The sequence below is a fragment of the Oratosquilla oratoria genome, chromosome 32, assembly GCF_046742065.1.
Source record: "Oratosquilla oratoria isolate Oo_2021 chromosome 32, ASM4674206v1, whole genome shotgun sequence".
NCBI classification, from domain to species: Eukaryota; Metazoa; Arthropoda; class Malacostraca; order Stomatopoda; family Squillidae; genus Oratosquilla; species Oratosquilla oratoria.
The window spans coordinates 9,696,297-9,715,218 of NC_134808.1; the positions used below are offsets into that span (position 1 = coordinate 9,696,297).

General features: G+C 41.3%; 1 protein-coding gene across 5 annotated transcripts in view; it reads left to right on the forward strand.

The window, feature by feature from the left end:
• Positions 1-18,922, forward strand: part of dbe (KRR1 small subunit processome component homolog dbe) — a 51,508-nt gene that overhangs the window by 8,673 nt on the left and 23,913 nt on the right. For all 5 annotated transcript variants that reach the window (XM_076213796.1, XM_076213792.1, XM_076213795.1 and 2 more), the window contains exon 3: positions 18,654-18,839. In XM_076213796.1, coding sequence (XP_076069911.1) covers positions 18,654-18,839 — 186 coding nt within the window. The remainder of the gene's footprint in view (positions 1-18,653; positions 18,840-18,922) is intronic.

Here is an 18,922-nt window from a genome sequence, read left to right on the forward strand (position 1 = left end):
TGTCTATTCCTCATTACACTCTTTAATCCACCAAGACATTTACTCACTTCTCTCAATCTACATTCTACCTCCACCTTCACTCCACCTTTGCACCCAAGTATCTAAAACTAGCCACTTCCTCCAGTCGCTCTCCCTTAATGCTCACTTCCAGTCTACTGCCACTTTCACCCCTTGTACATCTCATCACCTTACTTTTACCCCCATTTATCTTTAGCTTTCTTCTATCACATGCTCTCCCAAACTCTGCCACCAACTTCCTCAATCCCTCCTCCGATCCTGCCACAAGCGCAGTGTCATCCGCAAAGAACAGCTGGCTCACCTCCCATTCTGTTGCCTTATCTAATTTATTACAGGTATCCAACACTCTGTGTGGGAAACTATTCTTTTTCAGATCTCTTCTATAATTATCCTTTTTGAGTTTCTTTTCATGTCCTCTTGTTTTTCTGTTGTCCAACTTTAATAAATCATCACTAGGATTTCCATTCCTTTCATGATTCCATAAATAGTAGATCTTTCTCTTCTCTTCTTTGTCCCAAAGTTGGTAGTTCCAGTTTGGAAAATCTTTGTATGCATATCAATTTGGAGAGTGGTGGTGCCATCTTTGTTGTTGTTCTTTGTATTCTTTCTAATTTCTTTATATTCTTTTTAGTACTGGGTGTCCATAGTGATGCAGCGTACTCCAGTTGTCATATCAGTGTAACTAATATTTTCTTGATCATTTCCTCATCTAAATAATCAAATGACACTTTCATTGACCTTAGTAGATTGAAGGTTGCTCTGACTATTTTACTGGTATGTTTGTCTGGTGACATGCCTTTGCTGATTATTACTCCTAGCTTCCTTTCTGAGCTCACATTTTTTGACTTCTTCACCAATTTTATAATTTCTCGATATTCTATTTTTACTTTTCCCAAACTCCATTATACTACACTTCTTGATGTCAACGTTCACTTCCCACTTTTGATTCCATTTCCAGATTTTATCTAGGTCTATCTGTAGTGATTCACAATCTTCCTCTTTACTTACTGTCTTTAGTATTTTTGCATCATCTGCGAAGAAGTTCATATAACATTCCACACCTTCATCCATGTCATTTATATATATGCCAAACATGATTGGAGCCAATACCGAACCTTGCGGGACACCACTTATCATTTCTTTCCAGGTCGAGTATTTGTCTCTAATGGGACCTTTTGCAGTCAGGCTCGTAGATTCCTATTAGCGCTAGAATTTTCAATTGTCTCGGATTTCACGAGGCAAAGGGGTGACCTAGCTAATTTGGAAACCAATATTAAAAAAAAGATACGACATAAATTGCTGCATAAATGTATTTAAAATTAAAAACATGACTCTTAATGTTATAATTTTTACTTACTGGTGTGTGATAAGTTTTTGTTAATTTAATTATAAGGTAAAACTAAAAATAGGTAATTATTTTTACTGAAGTAAGTATGAGCAGTAAAAATAAGAGGATGTTGATTTCGGTTTGTGCATTTTATCTTGGAGTATTGAAAAATAATGGATATCACTGTCATGTCCTGTATATGAAGATAATCAGTGAGATAAAAGATAACAGTGGTGGCGAACATGCAAAGATAGCGACGTTTGTGTAAAGAATAGCCTCTTAGATCTGCTGGGAGCTATTTTCAAACAAATATGACTAATTTTACGTGTGCCATGGCAGACTGCACATCAGATTCAAGAAAAAGTAAGAGAAAGACAAATGTTAATCGTACCTGAAAAATTAAGTCTTCGATGCAAAATTATATTTTCTATACATTACATGGATTTGCCTATTGCTTGGTGCATTCAAATGAAAGTATATATCAATATATGTCCATTGAAGTTGGTAGAAAATGACAAATTGCTTGGCTTGATACAATTATAGGCTGTTTTACGAATATCTGCAATTATATATAGAGGCTCAAACAATGCTATATGCCATTTGCAATCATGAAATTAATTGACTTAAATTTCAGACACAATAATGTACAACGATACACCTCTGTAAGCTTATAAAACTTGCCCAAAAAAGTATTTATTTTCCGGCAAGAATTACAAAATCTGGTGGTGTCTGGTATCAAATCGCTCACTGCGAAAGGTCCCATTACTACCCTCATTTTCTGCCCAGTCAAGAAGTCTTCTATCCATTCTAATAATTTTCCTTTGATGCCACTTATTGATTCTATTTTTCTTATTAGTTTTTTGTGTGGTACTTTATCAAATGCTTTTTGTAGATTTAGAAAAGCACAGTCCACCCATTCATCCCTTTCTTGTATTATTTCTATTAGTATCGAGAAGAAGCAGATCAGGTTTGTTGTACATGATCTTCCTTGTCTAAATCCAAATTGTTTTTGGATTCAGTATATTTTTTTCTTCCAGATGTTTAACCAATCTATTTTTGATAACTTTTTCATATACTTTTGTTATTGTGACATCTTTGTATCTATCAGCATGAGGTGCCTGAGAAGTATGATGGGGTTTACTAGGCAGGATAGAGTGAGATACGAGAAGGTGAGGAGAACAGGGGTGGAAAGGGAGCTGGGAGATAGGGTTGATGAAATAGTATTGGGATGGTTTGGACACTTGGAAAGAATGAGTAAAGAAAGATTAGTAAAGAAGTATAGAAGGAAGAGTTGGATGGAATGAACATGAGGGGGTGACCAAGGATGAGATGGATGGATGGATGGGGTAAAAAGGGCATTGAGAAAGAGTGGGATGTCTGTTGAGGAAGGATGGGAGAAGACAGAAGATAGGGGTGAGTGGAGAATGATTATATATAGATGATGCTGTAATGCATAGAAGGGAGTGGGTGGGGGATGGGGGTGAGGGAGGATGTGTGAAAAATAATTTGACATCCCCCAAAGGGTTTTCTCCCTGTTTTCTTTTCTTCATGAGGGGACAGAGGGGTAAGGTTGCCAATTAACCACTTCCATACGGTGACACCTACGTAGGCGGCATGAGGAGCAAGTGGGTACAGTACTCGATGTTGCCGATGTCGCCATCTTGATTATATTTATTGTAGTCGTACCTACGTAATTTTCATTCTCTCTAAACTGGCTTCATCAGTTTTCTATGGTTATCAAAATACACGGGTGAAAGAGAACGAACGATTGAGCACTGACTTTATTTTTTATAATGCGATTATTATGACGCAACATCGCACATCGGGCAGCTAATGCTGCCCGACGTGCGATGTGCCCCGGAGTGAAGAGGTTAAACAAAGTGGCCTTGCTGTATCTTGCTACATAACTTCTGACGGGCAGTGGGCGAGATGCAGGGATGATCCATCATCCAGGAGGAGCCAAGATATGATGGAGGAAGGGGGGCGAATGGGAGTTGAGGATGTGGGGATGGAATGGGTGGGAGTAGATTCCATCCCCACTATTGGTTTATGTATGTATGGCTTTGGCTACTTCCCTTGTAAGGGAGAAAAAGCCCTTAGTATTTGTATATATGTATGTACTTCTATTCCAAAAGATCACCATAGAGATGAATAAATGTTTGGCAACAGCTACAATGAAGGCTTACCAGTCAAAACAGCCCTTGGTGAAAATGGCCATGGGTCAAAACTATCCTGGCCAAGTCAAAACTGTATCCAGTCAAGTCACATTGGCCCTGGGAGTCAAAATGGCCCCACACTTGGTTAGCATGTTTAGAACTGCTTTATTCTATTTATAAATCTTCTTTACTGACACTGAAGAATAACTGAGTTAAAAACCATTTCAAAAAATAATTCCTATATTATATCTAGTGTCTGTTCTGTGACCTCGGTGTGAGTCTGCTCTGTGACCTTAGCTCAGTCTGCCCCGCGGCCTCAGCTAGAGAACTCCTTTTCTGCCGAGACACCATCTAGTGAATACCTCTGAAGTTTATAGCTTCAAATAGTGACAAGTGATTATGTTGTTTTTTGTAATTATATATATATATAGTACTATACAGTTACTGGTATACAATAAAGTGTAGTGTTCTATTAATTTAGAATCAAAACAGTAGTCCGTTACTGTACTCCAAAGGTAGGAGTAATAGTATAAGGTAAGCAGAGTAAGCTTCATGTATTTAGTTTATTTAGTGACCATTTTTGGTGATTTATATTTTCTCTTTGCCGTTTGTAATGCTGAAGGAGCAAAATGGCTTGTGAATGTTGTGTGAACCTGGAGGACCGTCTCAGGATGTGTGAGGAGGAAATTCGTTTTCTCAAGAGTGTGCTCTGTGAGAAGAGTGAATCTTCCCCACAACCCAAAGAGCATTCCACCTCTTCCACTTCTGGCACTGTTGTGAGCCCGTTTTAAGTAGATGGGTGTCCTGTGGAGCAACTGCTGGCTCTAGCCAATTGTTTTGCTCTGTGGGAAGATGAGGTGGCTGAAAATAAAGAGTTCTTGGTGGTGGAGGACTCCATGGTACGAGGCTATGACGACATCCTGCAGTGGAAGACTAAATGACGTTGCAAGCTTGTATGTCAACTGGGCTGTGGGATTGCTGATTGTACCCAGACCATCAGGGAGCAAAGACGGATGAACACGGTTACCATTGTTCATACGGGAAGTAACGATGTGGGTAGGGTGAGATCAGAGGAACTTGTTCGGAATTACAAGGACCTCCTTCAGGAGGTGAAGGAATGTGGGAGCCGTCGCATAGTCTGTGGGATCCCTCCAAGGATCTGTGTAGGCTTGAGTTGGAACAGTAGAGCCATAGGGATAGGGACCTATGAGAAGATATCATGATTGTGCATGCAAATTGGATACCACTTTCTTGATCCTTAGTATCTCTTTTCCAGGCGTCATGACCTTTACGCTTCTGATGGGATCCACCTTACTCGCAGAGGCAAAGATGTTCTTACAAACCTCATTGTGGGAGTTTGTAATGAACTAGTTCCTTTTTTGGGGTAGAAACTCAAAGGGAAGGGGAAATAGAGTGTACTGGGAAAAACAGAATAGGGTATAGTAATAATGTAGAGCAATATGTCAGTGTAGGACAAAATATACAGTGCTCGACAAGGATGTATGAATGGATTGGGAGGCAAAATTAAGCAGAAGACCTGTAGATCAGATGTGGGAAATGTTTCAAAATATGCTTACTAACATGATTCATACTTACGTCCCATCTAAGGACAGGACCCCCCCCCCCCCCATCAAGCTTGCCCAAAATGGCTTGACAAAGAAACTGAAAAAAGTATTGCTAAAAAGAGACAGGCTTATAAGAAATACAAGTACTTGGATGCACCTAATAACTATACAGGGAGATTTAGAAATGACTAAAAAAAATGAAAACAACAATATGAAATAAATATTGCTGATGTATCCAAAGAGAACCTCAAAGAATTCTATAGTTTCATTAGAGATAAAAAGGTTGTTAGGAATTATATTGACCCACTATTATCTGCTGACAGTCAACTTCAATATTCAAATTAAGGAATGTGTGATATTTTAAACAATTATTTAAGCTCAGTATTTGTAAACGAAACACCTCAAAGTGAACTCCAAACTGAAACCTGTGAAAAGTCTAGGGTGAACTTACATACATATACCAAGGCTTTTTCCCCCTTCCAAGGGAGGTAGCCAAAAAGGGAAAGGCATAAAAACACTCCCACCCATTTCATCCCTAAATACACTCCACCCTCCCACCCCCCCTCTCCGTCCCCCCTTGCATATAAGGAGAGGACGGGGAGAACTTACTACAGTAAATATAACAAAAGAAAAGATTAAAAGGTGTATAGAAAAACTCAAAGTTAATAAAAATAAAACAACAGGGCCTGATAATTGGTATCCAAGAATCTTAAAGGAAATGAAAAATGAGATTGTTGTTCTGTTAGAAATTATTTTCAAGAAATCCATCATATGCGGAGATGTCTCAAGAGAATGGAAGTTAGCTAATGTTACTCCCATATTCAAAGCAGGTGACAAAAAGAAACCAAATAACTGTAGGCCTAGTTTGACTTCAGTTCTAGGAAAAATTATGGAAACTATCATCAGGGATGCTATCGAACATCATTTAGAAAGTGACTATTTGATAAATGGTAGCCAGCATGGATTCAGATGGAAACATTCTTGCGTGACTTGAATTCTACAACACATCTCGAATTATGACAAAAGAAACAATATAGATTTAATATATCTAGATTGCAAAAGCTTTTGATACCGTCTCCCACAAAAGACTACTTACTAAATTAGCTTCACATGGAATAAGTGGTAGCCTATTAAGTTGGAAAAATGTTACAAGTGGAGTTCCTCAGGGTTCCGTTCTTGGGCCACTTTTACTCATAGTATGTATAAATGATAGAGACCATGGACTAAAATCTATCATTTCCAAATTTGCTGATGATACAAAACTGTGCAGAATGTCAAATGATCACTTAAACCAATTAGATATTCAAGAAGATTTAGATTATAGCAATGGTCTAAAAAGTGGCTAATGAAATTTAACATAAGTAAATGCAAGGTAATGCACATAGGTAAAAATAACAGTAAGTATGATTACAAGTTATTTGGAAATTCATTAACAAAAGTGGATAGTGAAAAGGATCTCGGTGTAATTATCAGTAGGTAACAATAACAGTAAGTATGATTACAAGTTATTTGGAAATTTGTTAACAAAAGTGGATAGTGAAAAGGATCTTGGTGTAATTATCAGTAACGATCTCAAATCATCCAAGCAGTGTATTTCAGCCTCTGAGAAAGCAAATAAGATTCTAGGACTGATTGCATGTTCTTTTGACTTCAAAAGTCCATCTCTCATTAACAAGCTGTATAAATTGTTAGTTCATCCACATTTGGAATATGCTGTTTCTGTATGGTCACCTGATCTCATTAAAGACATTGACAGATTGGAAAACACAAAGACGAGCCACAAAACTGATTCCAAATATAATAAATAAATCGTACGAAAATCAACTAAAACATATGAATCTGTTTTCTCTAAAAAAGCATAGAATCAGAGGTGACTTGATACAGGTTTTTAAGATTTTAAAGGGAATTGACAACATCAAAAGTGGCAAAATTTTCACACTGAATGAGAATCAGACGAAACAATGGTCTCAAACTGTCAGGAAATAAATTTAATTTGGAAGTGGGTAGAAACAACTTTGCCAACTGTGTAGTGAATGAATGGAATAAATTTCCTGCAGAGGCAGTGCAATGTAGTTCAGTTTGAAGCTTTAAGATTCACTTAAGTAAATATATATGCAAGATGCTGTAATGACTCATTTATTTTGTATTTTTTTCTGTATTATTATTTGTTTGATTCTCATTTATTATCAGTTATATGTCAATTTATTATTATTTACTATTTACCTGTTTGTTCATTATTTAACTATACCTATGCACTTATTTATTTTATTTATTATTATCTATATTATTACATTATTAATTTATTTATCATTATTATATATTTATTTTTTCACATCCGACCTAGTTATGGACCAAAAGGTCTCCTGTCAGCATGCTCCACCTTTGTAATCCTTTGTAATCTCTTGTTTTCTCCATTTGTTTATCCTCCTCCATCTCCCATCTCCAAAACGGCCCTGGTCTATTATTAATTACTGAGCCATTGGCTAAGTAACCAATATGTATTGATACACATACATATACCAAGGCTTTTTCCCCCTTACAAGGAAAAGGCATAAAATCATTTCCACCCATTCCATCCCTGAATACACTCCACACCCCTCCACCCTCCCTCTTATCTTAGCACCTCCTGAATGACGGGTCATCCCTGCACCTTGTCCACTGCCCTGGGTCAGAAGCAGTGTCGCAAGACACAGCACATCCACAGCAAGGCAGTTTCATTAAATCGGCGACCCCCCTCCCCTCTCCGTCCCCCCATGCATAAAAGGAGAAGACGGGGAGAAATCCCTTCGGGCTGTGTCAAATTTTGCTCACACATACTACCTCACCCCCCATCCCCCCGCCCATTCCACCTCATGCAATCACAACATCATCCATATACAACTGTCGTGAGGCGATGCGCGGTGCCCTTGTGCCGCGGGCTGAGCCATCCTTTTTCGGGTCGCGCATCTGCGCATCTGTCCACGCCCCCAAGCCAGGTCGCGTCGCCGGGTCAGTGTGTGATTGGCACAGGTCATTATGCACACGACCCGTAGCGACTGCAATTGGCTGCGGATTTGCGGACGGCCAGGGGCATAGCGCTCATACCTCGGGACACAAGCGGGGACACACTTCATCGGCATCGCCCTCACAGTGAGTACCATCTCCTTACCTTGCGCTCGCTAATCAGTGTACAATAGTTGAATATTTTGCCTCCGTACACACGCACATAATAAAAGTACAAAACAACAATGGTGTTTTGGTCAGCCTACACACCCGCTCGGCTATCCTACCATACAACCATTCTCCATTCACCCCTGTCTTCTGTCCTCTCCCGTCCTTCCTCAACAGACATTCCCCTCTTCCCCAAAGCCCCCTTCACGCCATCCATCCACCTCATCCTAGGATGTCCTCTCATGTTCACTCCCTCCACATCTGCCTTCCATACCTCTTTTACTAGTCTTTCTTCACTCATTCTTTCCATGTGTCCAAACCATCCTAATATTCTTTCATCAACCCTATCTCCCAGCTCCCTTTCCACCCCTGTTCTCCTCACCTCCTCATTTCTCACTCTATCTAGCCTAGTAACCCCCATCATACTTCTCAGACACCTCATCTCAAACACATTCAAACTCCTTCTCTCTTCCTCTCTTATGTTCCATGTTTCTGCCCCACACAGTGCTGTTGGCACAATCACTCCTTCATATAGTCTCCTCTTAGCATCCATTCCCAAATGTCTATTCCTCATTACACTCTTTAATCCACTAAGGCATTTACTCACTTCTCTCAATCTACATTCTACCTCCATCTCCACTCCACCTTTCCCTGCCACATTTGCACCCAAGTATCTAAAACTATCCACTTCCTCCAGTCGCTCTCCCTTAATGCTCACTTCCAGTCTACTGCCACTTTCACCCCTTGTACATCTCATCACCTTACTTTTATCCACATTTATCTCTAGCTTTCTTCTAACCTATACTCTCCCAAACTCTGTCACCAACTTTCTCAATCCCTCCACTGATCCTGCCACAAGCGCAGTGTCATTCGCAAACAACAGCTGGCTCACCTCCCACTTTTCTCCATTCTCTTTAACCATCTCCAATCCCAGACCCACTACCCTTGCATTTACCTCTCGCACCACCCCATCCATGTATAAGTTGAACAGCCAGGGCGACATAACGCATCCTTGACGAAGTCCCACCTTTACCTCGAACCACTCACTCTCTCCATTTCTAATCTTGACACAAGCTCTAATATCATAAAAACTCTTGACAGCTCCTAGAAGCTTTCCTCCTATCCCGTATATCTGCATAACCTCCCACAGTGCCTTTCTGTCTACCCTATCATAAGCCTTTTCCAGATCCATAAAAGCCCAAAAAACATCCTTTCCCTTTCCTATAGCTTTCTCACATATCTGTCTTACCACAAAGATCTGATCTACACAACCTCTACCCATCCTAAATCCACACTGTTCCTCTCCTAATCCTCTCAATCAAGATCCTCCCATAAGCCTTCCCAACTACACTTAACAAGCTAATCCCTCTGAAACTACTACATTCACACTTGTCCCCTTTTCCCTTGTAAAGAGGAACTATACAGGCACTCCTCCAGTCCTCCGGGACTCTACCCTCTCTCCAGCAAACATTAAATAACCTCACCAGCCAGTCCACCATCACTGTACCTCCCTTTTTCAGACATTCCCCATGGCATCCATCCAGACCAGGTGCCTTACCTGCTTTCATCATCTTAACAACTGCCTTCACCTCATCCTTCCTTATTTCTCCTCCATTTTCCTCACTCATCACTCTCATTTTCTAAGCATTTCCCACTACAGCTATCTTTCCCTCCCTATCCTCCTTCACATTTAGCAACTCCCTAAAATACTCTGCCCATCTTCCCCTTACTGCCTTCTCTTCCATTATCATCTCTCCATCTGCACCTTTTACCTTTTCTTCTCTACTTGATTCGCCTCCTCTTCCTCTCTTAATTTCTTTCCAAAATATCTTTTTATTACTTTCAAAATTTTCTGTCATACTCTTACCCCACTTCACATCTGCTCTCCTCTTTGCCTCCTTTACCTTTTGCTTTACTTCTTTTCTTTTCTTTGTACCTCTCATATGACTCCCTCGTCCTATTTTGTAACCAATCTGTGAAAGCTCGCTTCTTCTCTTCTACAACCTTCTTTGTTTCCTCATCCCACCATTCACTACACCTTTCTTCTATTTCCTCCTGTCCTTCTTGTTCCACACACCATCCTTGCACACTTTATGACTCCCTCCTTGAACCATCCCCATTCCTCCTCCACACCTAGCTCTACTCTATCCTTCACTCCCTCCCACTCCTCCTTCAGCTTCTTTTCGTACTCCTTCTCCTTTTCATTTAAAGAGTTCACTCTAAGAACCTCCCTTTCTTTTGTCCCTTTCCTCTTTCTCCATCTATCCTCCACTCTCAACTTACCTTCCACCAAAAAATGATCTGATATTCCCCCACCCTCTCCCCTTAGCACATGTACATCCTTAACTCTTCCTATCATAATCCTATTTACCACTACATAATCCATTAACGCTCTATCTACCACCCTTCCCTCCACCACCCTCTCCCATTTGTACTTATGCTTGACTTTCTTCCGAAACACTGTATTTGCTATCATCAACTCTTTTTCTAGACACATTTCCACCATCAACTCTCCACTACAATTCTTTCCTGGAACTCCACATTTCCCAACCACTCCATCGATTGGACCATTTCCTACCCTAGCATTAAGGTCTCCCAGTACTATTACATTGACATTTCTTCCTAAATCCTCTATACACTCATTTAAATCTATCCAAAAGGCCTCCCTTTCTTCTACACTCTTCTCACTGCCAGGCCCATATACACTTACAAAGACCCACATCTCCTTTCCCAGTTTTACCTTCATCCACATTATCCTTGAAGAAACCTCCTTCCACTCCACTACACGTTTACCTATCTCTTCACTTACTAGAATAGCCACCCCTTCCCTCCCTCGCCCTCTCTTCACTCCTGATAACCTCCCACTTACACTCCCAAACTTACACTCACCCTTCCCTTTCAACTTAGTTTCACTCAAAGCCAACACATCCATCTTTCTTCTCACAAACATACTACCTATCTCTTCCCTTTTACTCTCATCTGTACCACATCCACACACATTAAATGATCCAAACCGTAGGGTGCTGGTCGGAAAACTCCCAGACCCTCTTATGCCTTTACTTTTTCATTTAGGAATGACCCCTGTGGGGCTACAAGGAGAAGGATGCTTGGTCCCACTCCCCATCCCTTTCTTCTCGCTTCTTACGATCCAAGTGGAAATACTTGGTGGCAGTATTCTTTTCCCCCACCATAGGGAATTCCCCCACCACAGAAAAAGAATACTCAGAGAAATGGTACAGGACAGCAACAAGGGGTTGGGGGACAGCATAACGGAGGACAGTCGTAGTATGAAAGTGTCATAATTTCTCTATGAACAGATTTTTCCTCTATCATAGACAAAATGATGTGTGGCTCTGGTCTGTAGGGGTGCCCCATATAGACCCTAAAGTATCAACTGCATGCTACTTTGCCACAATAATAAGCAGCCAATACCCCAGACAGGGATATGTATTGATACATTAAAAAATTTGTTTGGCTGAGCATAAGAAGACTATCGAATTATTTACAAAAAAATATTGATTTAAATAAACATGCTTCTAATGGAGCTAAGATGAGATGGCAGAAAGTTTGGGGGATGGGAGTGGGTATGTGCTTTTGACACCTCCCTTATAAGGGTGAAAAAGCTCTTGATATATAGATAGAAATAAACATGATATTTACATATGTTACATGTAAAATTGTATCATTTGTGAATGTTTCCAAATGAAAAAGTAACAAATACATGAAAATGAAAATATTTAAAACTGAAGGACTCTCATATTATACTCTTTACAAATGATAATGTATTCAGCATTTGGCATGTGGAGCCAGTCCTTTGGTGAATATTTTTTTTCTTATGTTTTACATATTATTTTTCTAAAAAACTACTCAAAATTTGCAATTTGTCAAGTTCAGTTTGTGCGTTTGTAATGCCAATGTTAAGTGTCATGAGGAGCGAGTGGGTATACGATGATGCTGGTGTTGACGTCTTGATTATATTTATTTGTAGTTGTAGCTGAGTCTTCTCCACACCTAGCTCTACTCTATCCTTCACCCCCTCCCACTCCTCCTTCAGCTTCTTTTTGTACTCCTTCTCCTTTTCCTTTTCATTCAAAGAGTTCACTCTAAGAACCTACCTACCTTTTGTCCCTTTCCTCTTTCTCCATCTATCCTCATTGACATTTCTTCCTAAATCCTCTATGCACTCATTTAAATCTATCCAAAAGGCCTCCCTTTCTTCTACACTCTTCTCACTGCCAGGCCCATATGCACTTACAAAGACCCACATCTCCTTCCCCAGTTTCACCTTCATCCACATTATCCTTGAAGAAACCTCCTTCCACTCCACTACCTGTTTACCTATCTCTTCACTTACTAGAATAGCCACCCCTTCCCTCCCTCACCCTCTCTTCACTCCTGATAACCTCCCACTTACACTCCCAAACTTACACTTGCCCTTCCCTTTCAACTTACTTTCACTCAAAGCCAACACATCCATCTTTCTTCTCACAAAGGAAGGACGGGAGAGGACAGAAGACAGGGGTGAATGGAGAATGGTTGTATATGGATGATGTTGTGATTGCATGAGGTGGAATGGGTGGTGGGGTTGGGGGTGAGGTAGTATGTGTGAGCAAAATTTGACGCAGCCCGAAGGGATTTCTCCCCGTCCTCTCCTTTTATGCAATGGGGGGATGGAGGGGGGGGGGTCGCCGATTTAATGAAGGGGCCTTGCTGTGGATGTGCTGTGTCTTGCGACACTGCTTCTGACCCAGGGCAGTGGACAAGGTGCAGGGATGACCTGTCATCCAGGAGGTGCTCAGATAAGAGGGAGGGTGGAGGGGTGTGGAGTGTATTCAGGGATGGAATGGGTGGGAATGATTTTATGCCTTTCCCTTTTTGGCTACCTCCCTTTTAAGGGGGAAAAAGCCTTGGTATATGTATGTATGTATGTATGTAGCTGAGTTGCCCCAAATTCTGTGAACCAGTTTGATCTCGTTTCCTGTGTTTATTATTACTCTGTGAAAGAAAATGAGTAATACTGCAGTGACTTTATATTTAATAATGCAGGTATTGTGATGCATCATTCATCGTACCTCAGGCATCTGATGCTGTGTGCGAGAATTTGACTTGTATTGAAGAGGTTAAGTACTGCATAGACCAATAGTTAAGTATTGTCTGATTTGAATATTAATTATAGTCTAAGCCTATCTTCTAGATCTAACAATAATAGATATTATATTAAATGTATCATGCTTTTTATCAGCTCAGCAGGTCTAGCATTTTCTCAATGGCAAATAAATGGTGTTTTCCCTCAACCTGTATATCTTTGCAAAGGAAATACTTGGGAATGTCTCATGGAATCGGACACATCCCTTATGAAGATGGAGGTGAATAAATAAGATGGAGGATAAACAAATGGAGAAAACAATACTCGAAATAATATAATTCTTATATATTGAAATGGTTTTCAACTCGATTATTCCTCAGTGCCAGTAGGTGATCCAGTAATGATGTATATAAACAGTGGGACCATTTTGGTACTTAGAACGGGGGGCCATTATTAACCAGGGCAATTTTGACTGGATACCCTTTGAAGAATGAATATTACATACATACATACATACATATACCAAGGCTTTTTCCCCCTTAAAAGGGAGGTAGCCAAAAAGGAAAAGGCATAAAATCATTCTCACCCATTCCATCCCTGAATACACTCCACACCCCTCCACCCTCCCTCTTATCTTAGCACCTCCTGGATGACGGGTCATCCCTGCACCTTGTCCACTGCCCTGGGTCAGAGGCATTGTTGCAAGACACAGCACATCCACAGCAAGGCCGCTTCATTAAATCGGCGACCCCTCCTCTCTGTCCCCCCAATGCATAAAAGGAGAAGACGGGAAGAAATCCCCTCGGGCTGCGTCAAATTTTGCTCACACATACTACCTCACCCCCCATCCCCCCGCCCATTCCACCTCATGCATCACAACATCATCCATATACAACCATTCTCCATTCACCCCTGTCTTCTGTCCTCTCGCGTCCTTCCTCAACAGACATTCCCCTCTTCCCCAAAGCCCCCTTCACCCCATCCATCCACCTCATCCTAGGACGTCCCCTCATGTTCACTCCCTCCACATCTGCCTTCCATACCTCTTTTACTAGTCTTTCTTCACTCATTCTTTCCATGTATCCAAACCATCCTAATACTCTTTCATCAACCCTATCTCCCAGCTCCCTTTCCACCCCCGTTCTTCTCCTCACCTCCTCATTTCTCACTCTATCTAGCCTAGTAACCCCCATCATACTTCTCAGACACCTCATCTCAAACACATTCAAACTCCATCTCTCTTCCTCTCTTATGTTCCATGTTTCTGCCCCATACAGTGCTGTTGGCACAATCACTTCTTCATACAGTCTCCTCATAGCATCCATTCCCAAATGTCTATTCCTCATTACACTTTTTAATCCACCAAGGCATTTACTCACTTCTCTCAATCTACATTCTACCTCCACCTTCACTCCACCTTTTCCTGCCACATTTGCACCCAAGTATCTAAAACTATCCACTTCCTCCAGTCGCTCTCCCTTAATGCTCACCTCCAGTCGCTCTCCCTTAATGCTCACCTCCAGTCTACCACCACTTTCACCCCTTGTACATCTCATCACCTTACATTTACCCACATTTATCTTTAGCTTTCTTCTATCACATACTCTCCCAAACTGTCACCAACTTCCTCAATCCCTCCTCCAATCCTGCCACAAGCGCAGTGTCGTCAGCAAACAACAGCTGGCTCACCTCCCACTTTTCTCCATTTTCTTTAACCATCTCCAATCCCTGACCCACTACCCTTGCATTTACCTCTCGCACTACCCCATCCATGTATAAGTTGAACAGCCAGGGCGACATAACGCATCCTTGACAAAGTCCCACCTTTACCTCAAACCACTCACTCTCTCCATTTCTAATCCTGACACAAGCTCTACTACTTTCATAAAAACTCTTGACAGCTCCTAGAAGCTTTCCTCCTATCCCATATATCTGCATAACCTCCCACAGTGCCTTTCTGTCTACCCTATCATAAGCCTTTTCCAGATCCATAAAAGCCCAAAAAAACATCCTTCCCCTTTCCTATAGCTTTCTCACATATCTGTCTTACCACAAAGATCTGATCTACACAACCTCTACCCATCCTAAATCCACACTGTTCCTCACCAATTACTCCCTCTGTTCCTCTCCTAATCCTCTCAATCAAGATCCTCCCATAAGCCTTCCCAACTGCACTTAACAAGCTAATCCCTCTGAAACTACTACATTCACACTTGTCCCCTTTTCCCTTGTAAAGTGGAACTATACAGGCACTCCTCCAGTCCTCCGGGACTCTACCCTCTCTCCAGCAAACATTAAATAACCTCACCAGCCAGTCCACCATCACTGTACCTCCTTTTTTTAGACACTCTGCATGGCATCCATCCAGACCAGGTGCCTTACCTGCTTTCATCATCTTAACAACTGCCTTCACTTCATCCTTCCTTATTACTCCTCCATTCTCCTCACTCATCACTCTCATTTTCTTAGCATTTCCCACTGCAACTATCTTTCCCTCCCTATCCTCCTTCACATTTAGCAACTCCCTAAAATACTCTGCCCATCTTCCCCTTACTGCCTTCTCCTCCATTATCATCTCTCCATCTGCACCTTTTACCTTTTCTTCTCTACTTGATTCGCCTCCTCTTCCTCTCTTAATTTCTTTCCAAAATATCTTTTTATTACTTTCAAAATTTTCTGTCATACTCTTACCCCACTTCACATCTGCTCTCCTCTTTGCCTCCTTTACCTTTTGCTTTACTTCTTTTCTTTTCTTTGTACCTCTCATATGACTCCCACGTCCTATTTTGTAACCAATCTGTGAAAGCTCGCTTCTTCTCATCTACAACCTTCTTTGTTTCCTCATCCCACCATTCACTACACCTTTCTTCTATTTCCTCCTGTCCTTCTTGTTCCACACACCATCCTTGCACACTTTATGACTCCCTCCTTGAACCATCCCCATTCCTCCTCCACACCTAGCTCTACCCTATCCTTCACTCCCTCCCACTCCTCCTTCAGCTTCTTCTTGTACTCCTTTTCCTTTTCGTTTATAGAGTTCACTCCAAGAACCTCCCTTTCTTTTGTCCCTTTTCTCTTTCTCCATCTATCCTCCACTCTCAACTTACCTTTCACCAAAAAATGATTGATATTCCCCCACCCTCTCCCCTTAGCACATGTACATCCTTAACTCTTCCTATCATAGTCCTATTTACCACTACATAATCCATCAACGCTCTGTCTACCACCCTTCCCTCCACCACCCTCTCCCATTTGTACTCATGCTTGACTTTCTTCCGAAACACTGTATTTGCTATAATCAACTCTCTTGCTAGACACATTTCCACCATCAACTCTCCACTACAATTCTTTCCTGGAACTCCACATTTCCCAACCACTCCATCAATTGGACCATTTCATACCCTAGCATTAACCTCTTCACTCCGGGACACATTGCACGTCTGGCAGCATTAGCTGCCTGATGTGCGATGTTGCGTCATAATAATCGCATTATAAAAAATAAAGTCAGTGCTCAATCGTTTATTCACTTTCATCCGTGTATTTTGATAACCATTGAAAATTGATGAAGCCAGTTTAGAGAGAATGGAGATTACATAGGTACGACTACAATAAATATAATAAAGATGCCGACATCGGCATCATCGAGTACCCACTTGCTTCTCATGCTGCCTATGTAGGCGTCACTGTATGGAAGTGGCTAAGGTCTCCCAGTACTATTACATTGACATTTCTCCCTAAATCCTCTATGCACTCATTTAAATCTATCCAAAAGGCCTCCCTTTCTTCTACACTCTTCTCACTGCCAGGCCCATATGCACTTACAAAGGCCCAGATCTCCTTTCCCAGTTTCACCTTCATCCACATTATCCTTGAAGAAACCTCCTTCCACTCCACTACCCGTTTACCTATCTCTTCACTTACTAGAATAGCCACCCCTTCCCTCCTTCGCCCTCTCTTCACTCCTGATAACCTCCCACTTACACTCCCAAACTTACACTGACCCTTCCCTTTCAACTTAGTTTCACTCAAAGCCAACACATCCATCTTTCTTCTCACAAACATACTACCTATCTCTTCCCTTTTACTCTCATTTGTACCACATCCACGCACATTAAAAGACCCAAACCTTAGGGTGCTGGTCGGAAAACTCCCAGACCCTCTTATGCCTTTACTTTTTCATTTAGGAATGACCCCTGTGGGGCTACAAGGAGAAGGATGCTTGGTCCCACTCCCCATCCCTTTCTTCTCGCCTCTTACGATCCAAGTGGAAATACTTGGTGGCAATATTCCTTCCCCCACCATAGGGAATTCCCCCACAGCAGAAAATGAATACTCAGAGAAATGGTACAGGACAGCAACAAGGGGATGGGGGACAGCATAACGGAGGGACAGTCGTAGTATAATAGTGTCATCATTTCTCTATGAAGAGATTTCCTCTATCATAGACAAAATGATGTGTGGCTCTGGTTCATAGGGGTGCCCCATATAGACCCTAAAGTATCAACTGCATGCTACTTTGCCACAATAACAAGCAGCCAATACCCCAGACGGAAAGAATAAATATTACCTTTTAATTTAATCAGTTGTTGCCTTAAGTTTCACTAAGTGGAAAACCCATAACTCCACACTGGTTGGGAATGGTCCCTGGGCCCTCTCACAGATCTACCTGGGAAGAGAAACTTTGGACTTGTCTCTGTTGTATTAGTGTGGGACTGTTTTTATGTTACCAGCTGAAAGTGGTAGGGGTAAAGGGAGCAGTTACTGGTTGTCATCACTCCTTGTTTGAAAAAGTTTAGGAAATACAGTTGAAGTTGATAGAAATCTTAGGCTGTCCATCTTGCAGAACCACCACATTCAGGTGCCTGTCATTGGCCCCAGTATTATCTGTTACGCATACATATACTATAAGGCCTCTTCCCCCATATAAGACGGGTGGCCTTACCTGTTATGATAAATAGAGTAATATTTGTTGCCTCAAGTTTCACTGATGAGAAACCTGTAGGCCCACAGCCTCTGGCAGTGGTCTTTATACCATCCCATAGATCTGTCTTGGAAGAAACATTGGAATGTATATCCGGTGTTAATGTGATAGTAGGTGCTGGTTTTCAGCTCTCCTGATGAGAGAATGTGAAGGAAATATAGTCTTGTGCTTCCATTTGAGGTCCAACTCTTTTGGTTGGGACTTGATCTCTTTAGCTCAGATGTCTATGAATCTGATTGCTCTTGCTAACTTTCTGTTTGCTGCTGAGTTCCTACAAATAGTGTCCTGAAATTACAGATGAATTACTTTAATATTTACAGAACTTTTATTGTCTTTATTTCCAAATGAGTATGAGTGTTTGTATCTGCAGGAATATGGTGTTAAGTGTGACCTCGACGTTGTGGAAGGCAGAATGAGTGTATATACTACGAGGAAGACCTGGGATCCAGCCATTATTTTGAAAGCCAGGGCCATTATAATATTACTTGGGAGGTCAGTTCCTGTGGAACAAGCCATCAAGGTTCTCAAGGATGGGAATACACATGAGATTATAAAAGTAAGTGAAGATTTCTGAACCTGATACACATACTGACCTACTTTGTATGTATCTTCTTAGTACAGATAGTTCTATACTCTGAT